A 19,967-nucleotide genomic window follows, 5' to 3' on the forward strand; every position below is an offset into this window, starting at 1 on the left:
AGCCCCACTCTTAGCGCACCACAGTCCCAGTCTATATGAGACCCCTCTGCAGCCGGGAATTGAGTTCAGAGCACAGAACTTAGAAGGAACATCTGATCAAAAGTATCTTCCAGGGAGGATAACGAGCTGTACAGTTGGGCCCTGGGACACAGCCAACTGGAGACGGGAATTTTGCTTGACTCCCATTAACTGTACAAGAAATTCTAAAAGAACTAGTTTATAGCAGCTAAAAAAGTTACATTTTGTTTTACAGCTAAAAAAGTTACATTTTGTTTTACTAGCCAATAAATAAGTCAGACTGATTTTGATCAAAGGAAAAAAACAAATTTTAGTACTGTTAGCTTAGCACATTCATCCTTTCTTAAGTTAGTACTTCTGGTAACAACGTAATTGCCACGCAAAACTAATCCCAGATGCATTATTAACAACAGCACTATAACTATTGAATTTCTAGATGTATGGAACTCCTTAGGAATTGTTATATTTTGGGTTTTGTATGATTACGTTTATGCGGAATGGGTTTTGTATGGTTATGTTTTAAGTTAATGTGGAATAAATTTATTATATATAAAAAAAACAAAACACAATAGCACTATAACTTTCCAGATTAGAATTAAAAGGTGCCCAAGCTACAGACATTTAAAATAGCTCTGGAAAAAACTACTTTTTACATGAAAACATTGAACACCTCAGGTAGAAATGAACTTGTAGCTTATTTCCTGAAGCAGTTTTCTAAAAATCCCAAGTGTAAAGCATGACAGATATTTAGTTCTAAATGAAAATAACTGTACTTTTGGTAGCCTTTTTACCTAACCTAGTGGGCCAAAGCTGAAACATTTTATTGTAGTAATTTGTTTTAAACAAAGGAGATTAAAAAATGCAACTAATGATCACAAGGAGGCTTTTGCCAGAATAGGACAACCATTTAAGTTCCAGAAATATTTTATTTAAAATGAACTGTCACACTAGTAAACTTAATAAAATCTAGCACAGCTAAACTTACACAAAAATATTTCTGCTTAAATTCTCATCTGCTGTCATTTCATCTACTACGTCCAAGGATGCAAAACAGTCTGAGAAAATCCTGTACAGGCTTTTACATTCAATATTTGTCAAATCTTCGGCTATACCTTCAATAGAGATGTGTGTGCAATTGGTTATCTGGGCAAACACAAACTATTATAAAATAATCCCGATATTATACTGATCAGTTTAGACTCAACTTTCTAGTTTTCATGTATGCAATAACAAATTCTCATAACCAAGCAGTTCAAATTGATGCAAATTATTTTCAAAAATCTATTAACATAATTATGAATTCCAAATACAAACAGATAAATTAAATGCTTCTAAGTTTATTGTACAAAAATATGAAAGTGGCCCATTTCTCACCCAAGGTACACACCTAGTTTCTTCCTGTGTATAGATACTTTTAAAGAAAAGAGGCAGAGATTGAGATGTCTAGTTAAAGGCTTTGAATAGTTTCAGACATAACATTGTGAAATTCTTGGACTACTTAAACTTGCTTTGACTGAATGGCTAGTATCTAGAAAACAGCACATTCCAGAAATTTAGAAATCTGTGCAACCATGTTGGGAATCAGTCTCAATTTTATTTGAAGTTTCCCGTAGTCAATTCACATATAAAAAGAACAGGCCTCGTACACTATCATCCTGGTAAGTGTCTGAAACCTAGCTACATTTGAACACAGCAATACAAAAAAGAAAAAAAAAATCACACTTCCAACACACAAGCTCCCTGTGCATTTCCAATATGATGAATTCAAAGGGTTTTTTTAAAAAAAGATTAATCTTATGTACATATATTTTCATTTGTCATTGTAGCCTCCCTCAGACTAGACTCATGGCTGAGCAAATTAACAGGATCTGAACAATAAGATTCTTTATATATAGAATAAAATGTTTCATGGATCTTTAACTGCAATATGATCTTCTTCTTTCCCTTCCTCTCAGTGTTAGCAATGCATTTTCAATGACTTTATTAATTCTTAAGTGACTACTGTCAGGAAAACCAGCGGACATGAGCATGTACTAGTTGACCCCAGGATTGGTAAAGGCTTTATACCATTCAGGAACATTACCAGGTTTGGATTAAAAGGATGGGGAATTAAAAGCAAGCATTGAAAAGCATTCATACTTCTGTATTTCTAAAGGTCTGGGTGTAATTAATGGGAACTGCAAGTTTGTACTTACTCACAAAGATGGATTTTGAACACTGACAAGCAAAGATACAACATAAGGTGGCTGGTCAGTTCAACAGCACTGTTGGCAACTTATGATGCACGCAGCTTGAATGGCAGCCAGACTGGTTTTTTTTTCCAAGACTCTCATTAAATACTGCTTTTAATGAAATATCTCAAAAGCACACATGGATGACATCCTAATAAGGAAATATATGCATTGATTTGAATGCTGCCTGCAGTTGCTCTGAAGCACAGGATAACAGAGGTCTAAAAATTACCCTAAAGACATGCTTTTACAAATGAGTCGATAACATTATGTCTCCGCTTCCTCATCACTGCCAGCAATGCTGCTGTCTGTGGATGCTGTGACATTATCATTAGCTCCTTCTTCATTATCTTCTCTCTCAGTTGCTTCAGTCTTCAAACCTCCTCCTGGTGCGCTATTATCTTCAGACAGCTGAACTCCTTCAGGCAGTTTGACACCAGTTTCTGAAGTATCTGCATCCGATGCTGTTTTTGGCATGTCTGAATTAGGTTGAACTAAAAATGTTTCCCAGCCCTTCAGTCTCTCTTCCCTTTCTCTTGCAGTCTCTTCAACCTGTGTGCATGCATGGTGACAACATTAACAGCAAGGAAAGCATAGCTGGTTGCTTGCCAGTTTAATAACCAATGCTTTACAGACCTCCTCAAAAGTGACCTTATTTTGCAGGAATGCCAAAAAACTCTGCTCTATTCTACATCAGCTCAACTTAAATGTTTACTGCAACAAAGTGCAATTGGTATCAAAGAGTGGGTTTTTGTTTTAAGTTGGTAATGGCTGTTAGAATTCTAGCATATTTGCTCAAGATGCTTAGGTTTCAACATCCTTCATAAACAAAACTTTATTTAATATACACAAGTACCATGTAAAATTGTCTTCATGCAAGATGAGATTCATTTTATTTAAAATACTGTATTTATTGCCCAACTCAGCAGCTACCAATCTAGTAGTAGTGGAAGAAATTGCCATCAAGTTGTAGCTGACTTATGGCAACCCCTGCTGAGGTTTTCAAGGCAAGGGATTGTTGGTTTGCCATTGCTTGCCTCTGTAACCCTGGTCTTCTCTGGAAGTCTCCCATCCAATCACTAACCAAGACCAACCTTGCTTAGCTTACAAGATCTGACAAGACTGGGCTTGCTTGGGCTATCCTGGTCAGGGCAGCTACTAATGCAGGTGACAATATAATAAGATAAAAGTTACTACAGCCAGTTTGATGTAGTGGTTAAAAATGCTGGGACTCTAATCTGGAGAGCCAGGTTTGATTCCTCACTCCTCCACTTGAAGCCAGCTGGGTGACCTTGGGTCAGTCATAGCTCTTCCAGAGCTCTCTCAGCACCATCCACCTCACAGGGTGATTGTTGTGGGGATAACATACTTTGTAAACTGCTCCAAGTGGGTGTTAAGTTGTCTTGAAGGGCAGTATATAAATCGAATGTTGTTGTTGTTGTTGTTGGAAACAATAGTGTCAGATCAGAAAACTAAAACAGGAGTTCAGTATCACCTTAGAGACTAACACAATTTATTCCAGCATGAGGTTTTACTTTATCAGATGTAAGAAGTGTACTTGATGAAGTGAGCAGCAACTCATGAAAGCTTACACTGAGAAACATACCACTAGACTCCTGTTTTATTTTGCTGCTACATGAGTTTGCACCTGGAATTTTCAGATCAGAAAAAATAAGCCAACAGTGTATTATTCCTCAAAAGTGAATTTAAGAAGATGTGCTTTACATCTGTTGATTAAAAGGGTTAAGGGACCTGCTCTGCTGCAACTCTTTAGGTAGCTTGTTCAAAAGAGGCAGGGCTGCCACAGAAAAGGCCTCACTTTTTTTTCTCTGCAGAGGAAGGCCAACATGAATCTAGTTTAACTATTACAAAGCAAAACTTCAAAGTATGGTAGTAACACAGCCTTTAGAAATATATGACAAAGAGTGACAATTAAGGTATCAGTGAAATGCTATGCAAGTTTCTCCCATGATTTTCAACACCTTGGAGCCACAACTTTTGTTTCAAACTGACTGGTTACAGGAAATATAGCACTCTCTAAGCAATTCTAAAATTCCTAAAACTCATCTCCATTTCATTCATTTCATACGTGCAGCTTTCAAAAATCTTGCACAAATCAGAGTCAGACTTACTTGGTAATCTGTTACTCCATCCCACGCTTCAACACACAGCTGACGTCCACCAAACCATCGCCCATGGAGTGCCTGTTTACACACATCAGCTTCTTCCATCTCTTTAAAAGACACAGATGCAACACCATCTGGGTGCCTCTACAAAAATGAAAGAAAACCAGATACTATCAGATCCTTAACAGGCTTTCTACATAAAGAACTGATGTCCTGAGGAGTAAACAGACCCCTACAGAGATACACATGAGCCACCCTCAGCTCTCTGGAGAAAGGTCACAATACCTGTTGCTTTAAATATAATCCTACAGGGTAGTTACGTGTTGTCTAATGTCAGTTGTAGAATTGCTTATGCTCTGTTTCAGTATTTCTTCAACTCTATTGGATTTTTTCTAAACTTGTATTTATTTATCCTATGGCATTGTTTGTTGAAATATCCTCAATATTGACTGTACTAATCTCACACAATGTAATCCGCCTTGAATCTCAGTGAGACAAGCAGACCATAAATGAAATAAATAAATAAATAAAAACTATACTCTCTAACTCTCAATTCTTTGAACTTATTTGGCAACCCTGATTGTTTTAAAGTAAAAATTCTCAAAGGGAAATACATTTTATACAAGGCATTATTACTGAATATAATTTAAACATGCTTCGTGCACATACATTGCAGTAACATATACCTACATCAAATATGATGACTTTCTTTACTTGCCCAAACTTTTCACATTCTGACCGAAGGTCTTCTCTAATCTCATTCAAAACTAAGGGGTCCTCCTGCAAAAGTGATACACCTTTAAAAGAATTTCACCAATACAGATTCAAAAACCATAATTTCAACAAAACATTCTGAAAGCAACTAGAAACACAAAACATTTGTGGCTAAATTATATAGCAAAGATTATTCAAAAGCCATTTGAATCCATACATAGATGGATAATTGGAAAAAAGAAAAATTGAGCTCATCCCCTGGAGGCAGTAAACACTTGATTTAGGTTAATGAGATCCAAGCATGGCTAGTATGTTACTGATATGATTAAGAATGTGACAGCTGCAGGACAGGGATAAAGCATAAACAGATGTGGGGGGCATGGAATCCTTTAAAATATTAAGATCAAAAGTTGCACCTTTAAAAAGTCAAGTTACATAAGTCAGTTTAGGGAGGTGGTATAATTTCTGACACCGTAAAACAAACTTTAATTCATACTTGAAAATTCATGCTAGATTCTGCTCTTAACATTTTGCACTCATGGGTGTTTAACTGTAGATACAGCCTAAGGAGTGCTTGTTCATGTCAATGGAGTCTTCCTCCCCTTTCCTCCAGGGAGCAGGGCTGCGTGTTATCTGAAACAATTCAAAGTTTAGAGGGAACAGTAATGTTTCCCAGGTAAGGCCTGCCTACCTATGGTGCAACAAAAGTGCATCAATGTATTGTCGAAGGCTTTCACGGCCGGAGAACGATGGTTGTTGGGGGTTTTCCGGGCTGTATTGCCGTGGTCTTGGCATTGTAGTTCCTGACGTTTCGCCAGCAGCTGTGGCTGGCATCTTCAGAGGTGTAGCACCAAAAGACAGAGATCTCTCAGTGTCACAGTGTGGAAAAGATGTAGGTCATTTGTATCTACTCAGGAGGGGTGGGGTTGAGCTGAGTCATTCTGTAAGAGTTTCCCAGGGTGTGGAATGCTAATGGCGGGAGGCTTCACTGTGTCCTGAGGCGGTTCTTTTGCATATGGATTGGTGCTTGATGTGCTAATCTTCTCTGCAGGGCTATTGTCGGGTGTGGAGTGTTTTGTTGGCCTGGTGTTTTTCAGAACTGGAGCCCATGCTCTGTTCATTCTTAAGGTTTCTTCTTTCCTGTTGAAGTTTTGCTTATGCTTGTGAATTTCAATGGCTTCCCTGTGCAGTCTGACAAAGTAGTTGGAAGTGTTGTCCAGTATTTTGGTGTCCTGGAATAAGATACTGTGCCCTGTTTGAGTTAGGCTATGTTCAGCCACTGCTGATTTTTCAGGCTGTCCAAGTCTGCAGTGTCTTTCATGTTCTTTTATTCTTGTCTGGATGCTACGCTTTGTGGTCCCGATGTAAACTTGTCCACAGCTGCAGGGTATACGGTATACTCCTGCAGAGGTGAGGGGATCTCTGCTGTCTTTTGCTGATCGTAGCATCTGTTGTATTTTTCGGGTGGGTCTGAATACTGCTTGAAGGTTATGCTTTTTCATAAGCTTTCCCATCTGATCAGTAATTCCTTTGATGTATGGCAAAAACACTTTTCCTGTGGGAGACTGTTTTTCTTTGGTTGTTTGATTCATCCTGGGTTTGATTGCTCTTCGGATTTCATTTCTGGAGTAGCCATTTGCCTGAAGTGCGTGGTTTAGATGATTAATTTCCTCATTGAGAAAGCGCGGCTCACATATCCGTCTTGCACGATCCACTAATGTTTTCATTATGCCTCTTTTCTGTCGGGGGTGGTGATTGGAGTTTTTGTGTAAGTACCGATCAGTGTGAGTTGGTTTCCTGTAGACCTTGTGACCTAACTGAAAGTTTGCTTTGCGGATGACCAAGGTATCCAGGAATGAGAGTTTTCCCTCACTTTCTTTCTCCATTGTGAATTGTATGTTCAGGTGGATGTTGTTGAGAACATACAATTCACAATGGAGAAAGAAAGTGAGGGAAAACTCTCATTCCTGGATACCTTGGTCATCCGCAAAGCAAACTTTCAGTTAGGTCACAAGGTCTACAGGAAACCAACTCACACTGATCGGTACTTACACAAAAACTCCAATCACCACCCCCGACAGAAAAGAGGCATAATGAAAACATTAGTGGATCGTGCAAGACGGATATGTGAGCCGCGCTTTCTCAATGAGGAAATTAATCATCTAAACCACGCACTTCAGGCAAATGGCTACTCCAGAAATGAAATCCGAAGAGCAATCAAACCCAGGATGAATCAAACAACCAAAGAAAAACAGTCTCCCACAGGAAAAGTGTTTTTGCCATACATCAAAGGAATTACTGATCAGATGGGAAAGCTTATGAAAAAGCATAACCTTCAAGCAGTATTCAGACCCACCCGAAAAATACAACAGATGCTACGATCAGCAAAAGACAGCAGAGATCCCCTCACCTCTGCAGGAGTATACCGTATACCCTGCAGCTGTGGACAAGTTTACATCGGGACCACAAAGCGTAGCATCCAGACAAGAATAAAAGAACATGAAAGACACTGCAGACTTGGACAGCCTGAAAAATCAGCAGTGGCTGAACATAGCCTAACTCAAACAGGGCACAGTATCTTATTCCAGGACACCAAAATACTGGACAACACTTCCAACTACTTTGTCAGACTGCACAGGGAAGCCATTGAAATTCACAAGCATAAGCAAAACTTCAACAGGAAAGAAGAAACCTTAAGAATGAACAGAGCATGGGCTCCAGTTCTGAAAAACACCAGGCCAACAAAACACTCCACACCCGACAATAGCCCTGCAGAGAAGATTAGCACATCAAGCACCAATCCATATGCAAAAGAACCGCCTCAGGACACAGTGAAGCCTCCCGCCATTAGCATTCCACACCCTGGGAAACTCTTACAGAATGACTCAGCTCAACCCCACCCCTCCTGAGTAGATACAAATGACCTACATCTTTTCCACACTGTGACACTGAGAGATCTCTGTCTTTTGGTGCTACACCTCTGAAGATGCCAGCCACAGCTGCTGGCGAAACGTCAGGAACTACAATGCCAAGACCACGGCAATACAGCCCGGAAAACCCCCAACAACCAAAAGTGCATCAGTTTCACCAAAGCTTCTCATTAGCAAGATTTTACTTGAACACTGTAAGTTATATTAAAACTGGATGATAGAGAGTACACACCCCTACCTCAAAATCTTTTGGATGGAACATGTTTCTGATAATGATAACACGCTCATGCCGCATCCTAACCTCACCAGGCTTCTTCTCTGGCCTCCAATCCAGCTGTCTAATGAAATAAGGCAATAGTAAGAGATTGTGGCAGGTAATAGCTTAATGTTGCTCTAAAATATGGTTTTAGCACTACCGACAATCATTTTGCAACAAAGCTAGACTAACAGCATGAATTTGAAAGGTGAAGAGGAACTATGATTCAGTGGAAGAACATATTCTTTGTAGGTAGAAGATCCTATGTTCAATTCCTGGTATTGTCAGTTAAAAGATCTTAAGTAGCAGCTGGTGGGAAAGGTCTTTCTCTATCTGAGACCGTGGCTAAAGCACTGGACTAGGGTCTGTAGGAGCCAGATTCAAATCCCCACTAGATCATGAAACTTTCTGGGTGAACGTGGGCCAGTCACACACACACTCAGCCTAATCAACTTCACAGGGTTGTTGAGGGTAAAAGGGAGACTGCTATACACTGCCCTGAGCTCCTTGCAGAAAGGATGGGACAAAACTGTAGTAAATAAAGAAAATAAACTGCTGCTAGTCAGAGTAGATAATATTGAGCTAAATGGACCAATGGTTCAAATAAGTATATGGCAGCTGCATGTGTTATTTGTAAATCTATACAAAAGTTTCTAACACCAAAACCAATGTTATTTATTTACAAATTAGAAACCTGGAATTTTGCATTTAATTTTTAGGTCAAAGCAAGAAAAACAGCAAGTTCAAAAATTACCAGCCACCTGTGCACAGCTCCACTGACTCTGTGTTGAATTCTATGCTGAAGCTTACACATATCAACAAAAACATTAATGGAACAGCAAAATGTCAAGTATACTGGACAGTTCAGAACTATTTCTCACTTTCTTTCACATGAAATTTCTTTCTAGACTTCAAATTCTTTAGCCTGTGTATTTACACATGCAGCCACAGACAGCTAGCATTATTTACAGGAACAATCACACACTTTTGTTGTTGAGACAGCTTCTTCTTGTAGTCTTTGCATTTCTTCTTCTTTTTGCTGGCATCATACTCCCCCTTGAGCTGAAACTGTGCAACTTCCACATGCAATTTGTAGCCTCTAATCTCATTTTCATCCAGAAGTTTCAGGGCAAGTTCAACAGACTCTCTCTATTTAAGAAAAAAAATTAGGGGTCATGATTTTACTTTCTGTCTAAAACAGTCTTCGTTCCCCGCCCCCCCCCCCCGCCCCCAAAGACCAGCTTGTAAAGAGGTACCATTTATTAACAAATACCAGTAGACTAAGCCATTTATCTGGCTTCGGGTGAGGGGGTTTCCGGTAGCCATCTTAATTTGATGCAAGCCAAGGAAAACAAGACCGTTTTGAAGATTACAGCCCACTTCATTAGATAGACAAAGCATCATTCTCACTTGGCAAAACACACACACATACATCAACAAAGGTACAGACAGAATCGGGGTTGGGGGGCAAACATTATCAAATATGGTTAGAAAGTCAAACAATCTAAGATAGATGTATCACATTACTATGCAAGCAAAATCCAATCAAAGAGTGAATTATACTGTTAGACTGAGTGGGGAGTACTCCCAACTGATGAGTTGATAAAGCAAGGTAAACAGTATAAATAAACCACATTTTACACATTTTAGTGAAGTATCATTTTATAACACACCCCCACCCTTACACACAACAGTTTAGGATGAGTTTATTTTTCACACGTAGAATATTCTTTCAACCCAAATTCATACAACGTAGAAGTATCCAGCTTTTTTTAACGTTAAACTCAGCAAGTTAAAATCAATGGTGGAAGAAAAATACTTGTGTTGAAAAAAACCACATTAAAATTCTGCTAGCTATCCAAAATAAAACTATTTTTAAAAGGGGGTGGGGGAAGACAGACGGAAGATTTATATCAACTAATGTCTTAAGTATCGCCATGAAACTGTAGCATACAACTGACCTTTAGGTAACAACAGAGCCCATCTCCTTTAAGATTTCCCTCTCTGTCCTTGTAAAGCTTAATTTTCGGTTCATCTGTGTGAGGATCACGCATAACGATTCCACATTTTGACATAACCTGAACAAATTCATCTTTTGTAATGTCGGGTGGTAAACCTGTACAGTAAATTAAAGCAGATCCAAACAGTTCCTTATTAACACTGGCAGGTCTCTACCAATTCAATTTTCCTAGAATTGGATTCTAATTTGTCACACGCGTTCCTAGTGTTCCTATAGCTCCAGACTTCCTGACTTTTTGCTTATAGCTGTTTGTTTTGGGGCACACAGCAAAAGTGGAACCTCCCAAAAATAGTTCTTTGTTATCACAGCAGGAGACAAACATCTCTTGCAGTGGGAGGCATATTATGCCAATTGTGGACTTTTGAAGTAAACACACTTTAATATCAAATAAAATTCAAGCCCTGACAGCAAAATCTTCAATCCTTGGCACAAGCCACAACTCTGGGTTTTTGAGCATGTTTACCAACCCTAACACAGAAACTACCCACCGCAGGGAATTGTAAATGACAGCAGACACCTGTTGCTTGTGTGATTCAGTGAGGCCAAAGACTGAGCATACTCAATTCAGCTTGGCCTTTCTAGGGCTGCAGTCTGGCAACCCTAACCCACAGCAAGTAAGCCTTGCAAGATGAGCCAATGGGAAGCTAATAGACTTGAGACCATACTAACTGGGCTTTGGCACAATTATGATTGGGCAGGAAGGCAGAAGTTCCACTGAGGGAAGCGGTCAGGCCACTGGTTAAAAACTATCCTCTCATCCTTGTGACATTAAAAAATAAATAAAGGTTTCTTGTGCAATTTACAAGCGGAAAAAAACTGGAGCAAAGAGAAGCTGGCCTGAAGGGAGTTTTCTGACTATTACTGGTTCTACTTTTCTAAAGCTCAGCAGTAAACCCTGATATTCAGCTAGTATTGACTCTCAATTTCAGCCAACAGAAAGACCAAGTGGAGAAGTATGGAAAGAGAGCACACATATAACAACAAGAAATTTCACTCACTACTGCACAAGATTATGCAATTATGTTGTATGCTTTTAAATATTATGTTGCTTATGTGCCTGGCTCAGTTTTTCCTTTCAACAACATTTTCCTCAATTCTTTGCCTGTTTCAATCAAGTACACTTTGTTTAAAGCTCAAAATACATAAACATCTTATTTTAATTGGAGAAAATAACTGCCTTAAATCAAGTGTTTTACATAATCAGAAACAAGAGGGAAGATATATGAAGCATAGCATGTAACCAATTACTAAGGGGTCAAACAGCCTGATATTCTTACATATATTCTGTAACACCTCTTGGGCTATTTGCAAATATTAATAAGCTGCTACTTACCCGTTACATATATATTTGTATTTTTCTGTTCTTCAACATGAAACCATCCTAAAGGAGAGATCGTGATTTAAATTAGTTGCATTCTAAACAAACAAAATAGTCATTCAGACTAAAATTCACATGTATCAAGTTTAAACCCAGTTCACAAATGTCTGTAATGAAATCCTTTTACACTGGACTTTCATAACCTGATAAAGCGGTCATTTTTGAATGGTTACAATAACATTCAGCATAAATGCTTATTCACCACTGTTACTGAAGCTGATAATACCCAGCTCAGTAGAAATATACATTTCTTCTTGATCAGGCGATTACTTCTAAGCCATGCACATTGGAGTCCCTTGCCTGCTTCAGGTTTTCTTTTCTCTCCTTTTTGCTTAGGTTCTGTCTGTTGTGACACTTTTTGTTCTACTGGCTGTTGGACTCCAGCCATCTTTGAATCCACAGATGGTTTAATATCAGTCTTTGTAACAGATGCAGATGAATTATCTGAACTGTCAGTCGGAAAGCCATAGTTAGCATGATATGTTGCCAGAAAGTCTTCAGTCACCTAAAATAAAATTCACATATTAGTCTACAGGTTAATTCACAGATTCGGTCTGAATTACTATTTCTAAGGTTTGGCCTAAGCTAGAAGACTTCAATATCTCCAGATCCAGAACCTAGTGAGGCACAAACACGTGTTAAGTCACAATTGCATGACAGGAAAGGGGATGCCAGCTTATGAACCCACCAGTGTTAAAACTATGGGCAGTATATAAAAAATCCAGGATAGGAAATATGAGCTGAGCACTAAAAGGAGTTTCACAGTGAAATAAAGAGTCAGAGCAACAAAGGAATTCTCTCGAACACCAAGCAACTATGTCTCACTGCCCGTCTGCTCCTCTCAGCATGTGTGCAGAGACAGACAGAAAACCTGGCATACTTGCTCTTAGACCTTTGGTCTAAGCCCAAGACAATGCTGAAAGAAAATTATTCAATTTTTGTTCCTGCCTTTCTTCAAGTAGCTCAGGGAGGCATACATCAATTACCTCACTTTACCCTCACAACATCCCTGTGAGGTAGGTTGGACAAAGACTAATCAGCCCAAGGTCACTCATTGAACTTTGTGATTGAACAAGGATTTCAACTCAGATCTTTCAAGTCCTAATCTGGCTCATGAATGGCCCACGCTATCTCTGAACTAATGACTTTCAAATCATGCAATGTCTGATCACTAAAATTCTATAATAGTAACCTTATATAAACAGCGTTACAACTCATAGGCAAAGTCTCAAGGAAAGAATACCAGAGCAAATTATGCCTACTACAACACTTATAGACAAGCTTACAGAAAACATGAATACAATTTTTAAAAGGAGGATGGAGTCAGATCACAGTTATGTTATTTTTTATTAGCAAATTCCCAAGAGGATACCAACAACATTGGTTTCGTTATCAAGAACTGAGAACTCTACTGAGCGCTTTTTGGAAGCCCACGGCATTCCAGGAGTTAAAGGCCAAGCTAGGAAACAAAAACTTCAGCCCACGCTATCAACACATGATTTGTAGGTGGGAAGGATTGTGGTTCAAAAGCACATCATATGCTTTGCATGTAGAAGCTGCTGCGTAAATCCTTTCAGGGATAAGAATCTCAAGTAATGGGTGTGGAGAAAGATCTTTTTCTGCCTAGACTGTGAACAGCAGGTGCCATCAGAGTTAATAGCATTGGATGAGATGAACCAATGGTCTGACTTGTTAGAAGGTACTTTCATATATGGGAACTAATATAGCATCAAGACTTAGATCTCCAGAAGCTTCTAAAACTTATTAGATGGTCATAGGCAAACCTTCATCTTGCAAGTCCGCTACACGCATACTGGCAACACACAAATAATATAAGTGGCCTACTTTACCAACTGCTGAAATAGTTATGCAAAACACTTTGAAGTACCACAGAAATATTATTATTACAGGCTTGTAAATAATCACTGACTTAGTAACCTGTGCCTCCAAGAGATTAGACAGGGAAGCTTAAAAACCAAAAGAGCTGATTCTTCCCTTCTCTTTTAGACTATCAATGTGCCATGAAGTGTTTAATACAGACACAAGTGGGAAGGCAATATCAAGCTAAATGAAAGGACAGGCCAAGCTTCAGCAGTAGAGCACCTACTCTGCATGAAGTTGGTCCTGGTCTGAATCCCTCCTATCTCAGCTACCAGACACCAGAAAAGGTCTTTTACAGTATATTAATGTATTTTTGAGCAAATCTCTATAGCTCCACTATGCTATTTTAACCAGATGGGCCAATGGTCAGAGCACATGCTTTGCATGCAAAAGATTAAAGAATCCTTTTAACTGATTCCAAGGATCTCAGGCATCAGGAACTAGGAAGATCTTTCTAGACCTGAGATCCTGGAGATCTGCTCCCTGTCAAAATCAACATGTTAGGTTCATTATTAGAACGATACTTGCAATTAAAAAGGAAAATGGGTAAAAGGCCTTAGAGAGACAGCTCTCTGCTTGAGACCCTGGAGAGCTATTGCCAGACAGAATAGATAATGCTGGAGTAGATGAATGACTCGGCTGATTCAGCAGCTTTGTTTTAATAGATCTCATGTCTATATATTTCAAGATTGGAAGGCACTGTTTGCGAGTATCTTCTGCAAACATTATTTGCAACATTGCATTATTAATGCATATGTTAATCCAATGCTCAACAAATCCCAGGAGTCAGGTCACCATGTCATCTAGAAATTTCATTACAGTGCTTAGTATTTTCAGCAGTGATGCACAAAGCCTTTTTATCATTTCATATCAGAATGCTTTGTTTCATGACATAAAAACGCATGTCCATGAAGTTCTTGATATTGCTTGTTTATAAGTTCACTTCATATCATTCAGTGGTGCTAGATGAATTCATTTCCTAACTGATTGATCTCTATACTGCTTCCAGTAGTCAATTAAATGAAGCTTTTAAAAACAACAATGCATGACTTTCCATAGTCATAGATCCAGAGGAGTTAGCCGTGCTAGTCTGCAGTAGCAAAAAGAGTCCAGTAGCACCTTTAAGACTAACCAACTTTACTGTAGCATAAGCTTTCGAGAATCACAGTTCTCTTTGTCAGATGCACCACTTGGGAGCCACCGGGCCTTGAGTCTTATGCATTTGATGAAGAGAACTGTGATTCTCGAAAGCTTATGCTACAGTAAAGTTGGTTAGTCTTAAAGGTGCTACTGGACTCTTTTCAACAATGCATGAGAAACTGGAGGTATAAAGTTAGGGTTAGATGTTAGCTTTTGGTTGCGATATATAAAAATGGTTGTCCTCATCACACTAACTATCATATTTAACAAAATTACAAGTAACTAAGAAGAATAAAGGATTAGCATTTGTGATACTGGATTTCTACCCTGATGTGGATAATCCAGGCAAGTGTGATCTCATCAGCTCTCAGAAGCTAAGCAGGGTTGGCCTTGGTTAGCAATTGGATGGGAGACCTCTGAAGAACACCAGGTTTGCAGAGGCAGGCAATGGTAAGCCATCTCTGCTAGTCCATTGCCCTGGAAAACCCCAGCAGGGGTCTCATAAGTCTGCTATGACTTGACAGCACTTTTCATATTGGTTTCAAGTCTTGCAAATTTGCATCTATCTACCTTATTACAACATCTATTGAAATTCCTTTGAAGCTGACACTGTGTAATCCGCCTTGAGTCTCAGTGAGAAATACGGACGAAAAAGGAAAAAAAACCTAATCTACTTAAAACGACACCGCAAGCTTTCAAGATCTAACATCATCAAGCTACAGATCACGTTGGTACTTAGCATCAGTCGTAACGACTACCTAAAAACTGACTCTTGACAGACCCAGAGGAGGGACCCCTCCTCTTCCCCCACCCACTACGTGACGTCAGGTCGCTCTGGCCCCGCCCCCGCCCCTCACCTTAGGGAACCAGGCCTTCTTGCTGCTGTCCCACTCGTACTCGGTCCCGTCGGCCGGGTCCTTGTAAGTGAAGGCATCGCTTCTCCCTTCAGCTTCCTTTTTCCCATAGAGTTCCTGGAGCCGCAACTGCTGATAGAACTCGTCGTTCCCGTCCGAGCTCATGATGCTCGCCTTCCGCTCCCCACAGCCCGGCGGCTCCCAAGTGGTACCTCACCACCGCCGCTGCACAGCAGGCCGCACCGCCCCGACACCACACGGAGCCAAGGCGCATGCGCACAGCCCTCCTATTCTCCCACTGCGCAGGCGTGGCCCCAACCCGCCCCTTATTGCTCTGACGGGAACTAGACGCGCTTCTCACTTTCGTCTAACGCCTTTCCGACGTTATCTTTAAACGCAAATAGGTGCCGGAACTTAACGAAGCGGTGCTTTCTGACCTCTCCCACCCCGCCTATCATCTTCGATCATGAGGTCAGGGATGCAGTTACTAACACCAATAAAAGGCAAAAGGTGTTTTGCGCATGCCTAGCAGAGTTTGAGTGTTGCTACGTGATATGCGCATGCTCAGAAGCGTTCTCAGTTTAAGTTTCATCTGATGAAAACATGACCGGCGCCGTTCAAAAGAGAGCCACCCTTTCTTGATCGTTTAGGAGGGCGTTTTCGTCCTTTCCCCCCTTCTCTTACATGTCAATCATTACGCAAGAGCGAGGCTATATTCCTAGACGGGAAGAAGAGAAAGCGGGAAGGAAATTACGACAACTGGGCTACGTGCTGTTTCAAAACCAGAGACGACCAATAAACAACCCGCGAGGGCGGGCCAAGGAACGGTTGCTCGCTTAGTGAAGGCGCTTAATGCGCAGGGAGTTTAGTTATGTTTCACGCCTGTTTAGGGTCGCTCCTTTTACCGACACTTTCTACATCTGAAAGAAATTTGAGGGTTTTTTTATGTTTAGTTTATTTTTATCATAGTTGTAGGTAGACGTTTGAAGAATAACAAGTAATTAAAACTAGTGGCCCTTTAAAACGATATCCAAAGCCTTTGGATTTCAGTAATCTTGGTATGTTCGAGCTGCCAACCAATTAAATTTGTTAGGAGTTTTTCAGTCAGGGTTGCCAGCTTCCAGGTTGGGCCTGGAGACTTCAGGAGCTATAGGTATCAGTTTTCCTAAGAAAATGACTGCCGCAGAGGGTGGACTAAGTGAAATCTCTTCTCCAACTCCTCACTCTGCAAACAGCAACCCCAAATCTCTAGGAAGTTCCTGGGCTGGAGTTGACAACCATATGACCAATCCATATGCAAAAGAACCTGCTCAGGATATAGTGAAGCCTCCCTCGGTTAGCATTCAACACCCTGGGAAACTCTTACAAGATGACTCAGCCCAAACCCACCTTCCTGAGTAGATATAAATTACCTGCCAACATCATCTTCACACTGTGACCCTGAGAGATCTCTGTCTTTTGGTGCCACACCTCTGAAGGTGCCAGTCACAGCTGCTGGTGAAACGTCAGGAACTACAATGCCAAGACCACTGCGATACAGCCCAGAAAATCCACAGCAACCATATGACCAATCAGTTAAAATTGTTATATAAGCCTGTCTTGATTATTTTAGAGAGAGATTCTACAAACTGTCCACCAAATTTACTTCTTAAAGCACACGTTTTTATTTTACCATTAAAAATAGTTTTTAAAAGTCCTAATAACTTCCAGAATTATATTTTGGTCCTGGTATGGATAATCCCTTTGGTAGTACACATCCCCAACCAAACTGGAGGATACCAGTCACATATATATAGCCTTGTTTGGGTTATATCCATACAGCCCTTCATGCATGGAGATGGGAGTTGGGGGGAGAGAACAGCAAATGAGCTTGCCCCTTCCAGTTGCATTCTTTTTGTACATGCATCATATATCTATAAAGGGCTAGACTAGTCCTTCTGAGGTGGCATGAAACTCACGAAGCCTTTTGGAAATCAATATCCCAAGAGTAAATTTATCTTATTGTCGTACACAAATGGAATGATAATAAAAAAGAAAACCTTGAGCTTATAAAGCAATGGAATGAGAGAGCCATTAAGTGGCTGGTCAACAAGCTGTCACATGAGACTGCTGGAGTTGTAAATATAGATTGTCAGTAACCTTTGCTTGCTGTGGTGAAACCGGCACTGCTCAGTTAAAGCCCTCTGAGTGCTTCAAGGGTTTTCTTTTGGAAGCGCTTTGGTACTGTTGGTCCAAAGATTGTGTTTCACAACTCAGTCATGCAAAATGACAGGGTGAGAGGCGTCTGGGTTAATGATATTTTGAGAGATCAGATTGCAAGGATTATTCTTTTCATTGACCTAAACTGAATTTGGCACACTGTTTAAATAAAAATCTGGTAAAATAAAAATGTAGAAAAAGATGACTGAAACAAGAATGATCTGACATCCACTGGGGGCAGGGGTGGGACCCCCGCCAGACTGGGGGTCTGGCAGCCCTACATCCAGCCAGGTACCTTGGTTCAAATTCATAGTGTTTCAACAGCAAGGTGGAATCCATGGGCAGGTATTGGGGGGGGGGGCTTAGCAGGATTTTGCAATACAAGATATAGGCCCCAATCCAGCTAAAGTTAGCTATGATGTGAGCCCTATAGAAAGCAGTGGAACTGAAAACTACAGTTTGATCCTGTGCATGCTTATTAGTGAGTAAGTTCTATAGAGTTCAGTATCAGATTAGTGTGCATATGATTACTGTCTTATTTATAATGAATTTGCTTCATTGCTTTAAATGGAACTCAAACTACATCATAACTAATGAGCTGGACTGGGGCCATGGTGCCCAAAATTGGAAGGTGCCTGTTTTATAAAACGTGAATGCATACTGCACAGAATGTCTTTGTTCTTGTAGCACTTTCAGGTATACAAAAAATATTTTCCAATTTTCATCTTGCTTCTTGGTTATAACTGCTAATTTTATTAAATGAGCAGCTTTACATCACAGTACAGAAATGGGAAACAGTTCAGTACAGGAAATTATAAAACCAGCTCAGACATGGATAGCCCTGTAGACTTGCAGCATTAATAAAAAAGCATCAATAAAAAGCAGAAGAGCAACATTTATTTAAGAGAATTGAGCTGGAGAAAAACATAATAGGAAGAGGCACATTGTTAACATTGCTGTGGGGGACTCAGAGTTCTTCAGAGTCTAAGCACTCCTGCTGTTGAGATCTTGTGTCTCACTTTGTATGCAGCATGAACTGGGAGATCAAATCTCTTGCAACAATCTCATCTGAACATTTTCAACAGTTCATTAATTTCTGTAATAATATGTGCCTTGGCAGTTCTGGGGAGCAGTTTCTACACCAGTGTGGTAGTAAGGTATGTATGGGGGAGTGGGGGAGGGTCCTTTATTAAAACATGGATTTAAAATCCTAATAAACATTCACATTAATATTAAGAATTAATTAAAATACAGGAAACGTTTTTTCTTCTTTGATATGTTTACACTTGTAACAGCCCCGTTGTATCTTGTGCTGTCAGTACTGCAAAGCAAATATTTAAGAGGCGCACATATGGCTGTGCACAGATCTGGCCAAATTTAAACAACTAATTAGCTTCTGACAGGATGCTTAGAAAAACTCAACAATTATAAGAGGAGGCTTACATATTGCAAACAGGTATAGCGTCCTAAGCTGAAATATCTGCTGCTACATAAGGAGAGGAACAAAAATTAAAACATTCCTGATTTTAATAGCAGTCTTGTCATGTGAACATCCCTTTATTATATTTCTTTCTACCACATGATAAGCATTGTTTGTATTTATGTTACCAGAGTTTTACCACCCATCCCAGTTCCAAGTCTTTGAACCCAAATTTCACAGAGCAAAACTGACATCTTGGTGACTACCTTGAAGAAACAAGTTTGTCTCTGTACCTCTTAGGTAAATTTGAGGTTTTGCAGTGATGGGGGGAGCCTTTAGAACCTGATCTTGTCTGCCTATATGTACCCAGAAGTTCCACTGAATTAAATGGAATTAGTTCCAAAGTAAGGATGCCCAAAGTTTAAGAGCATTTCAGTTTCATAGTAGAGCGGTATTTCATCTCCTCCATTGTTCTCAGAGGTGTTCAGTATTCAGGCTCATGTTTTTCTCTGTTATGCAGATCAGCCTTATGTCTGTAATGGCAGAGGGAATGCAAAAACATTTTCACGGTATGATCAAGTGCGACAGGACTGAAGCAGCAGCTTGATGGAGAAAGCTTGTACGTGTGGAACAGATAAATGGCCTCTCCAGAATAAACTGTCTCTATGCCTGGGTGTGGATTTTGTATGATGTGTGCTTTACTGAAGTTTTATCACTTGAGTTAAAAAGAGATGCTGGTGTACCTCCGACTCCTTTCTGAATCCTGATGTGCTTTGATGATATGCTCAAACTGAAACAAA

At 40.0% G+C, this 19,967-nt stretch overlaps 1 protein-coding gene across 1 annotated transcript; it reads right to left on the reverse strand.

Moving 5' to 3' along the window:
- Positions 1 to 924: 924 nt before the first annotated feature.
- On the reverse strand, positions 925 to 15,934 carry HTATSF1 (HIV-1 Tat specific factor 1). The gene is made up of 9 exons (XM_054996893.1): positions 15,552 to 15,934; positions 11,974 to 12,178; positions 11,629 to 11,676; positions 10,237 to 10,391; positions 9,261 to 9,424; positions 8,258 to 8,357; positions 5,066 to 5,155; positions 4,382 to 4,519; positions 925 to 2,801 (listed from the first exon to the last, which is right to left on the reverse strand). The coding sequence occupies exons 1-9, from the start codon at positions 15,711 to 15,713 to the stop codon at positions 2,517 to 2,519; spliced, it is 1,347 nt and encodes a 448-aa protein (XP_054852868.1). The 5' UTR covers positions 15,714 to 15,934; the 3' UTR covers positions 925 to 2,516.
- Positions 15,935 to 19,967: the final 4,033 nt, after the last annotated feature.

This window comes from Eublepharis macularius, chromosome 13, assembly GCF_028583425.1.
Source record: "Eublepharis macularius isolate TG4126 chromosome 13, MPM_Emac_v1.0, whole genome shotgun sequence".
NCBI classification, from domain to species: Eukaryota; Metazoa; Chordata; class Lepidosauria; order Squamata; family Eublepharidae; genus Eublepharis; species Eublepharis macularius.

What these genes read in the sequence shown, in the direction of transcription:
- HTATSF1 (XM_054996893.1), bottom strand. Translation starts at nt 15,713, where the DNA reads ATGAGCTCGGACGGGAACGACGAGTTCTATCAGCAGTTGCGGCTCCAG. An exon ending in AGAAGGCCTGGTTCCCTAAG is followed by an intron (nt 12,179 to 15,551) that starts GTGAGGGGCGGG and finishes ATTTTATTTTAG; the next exon opens with GTGACTGAAGACTTTCTGGC. An exon ending in ATGGAGTAACAGATTACCAA is followed by an intron (nt 2,802 to 4,381) that starts GTAAGTCTGACT and finishes GCATGCACACAG; the next exon opens with GTTGAAGAGACTGCAAGAGA.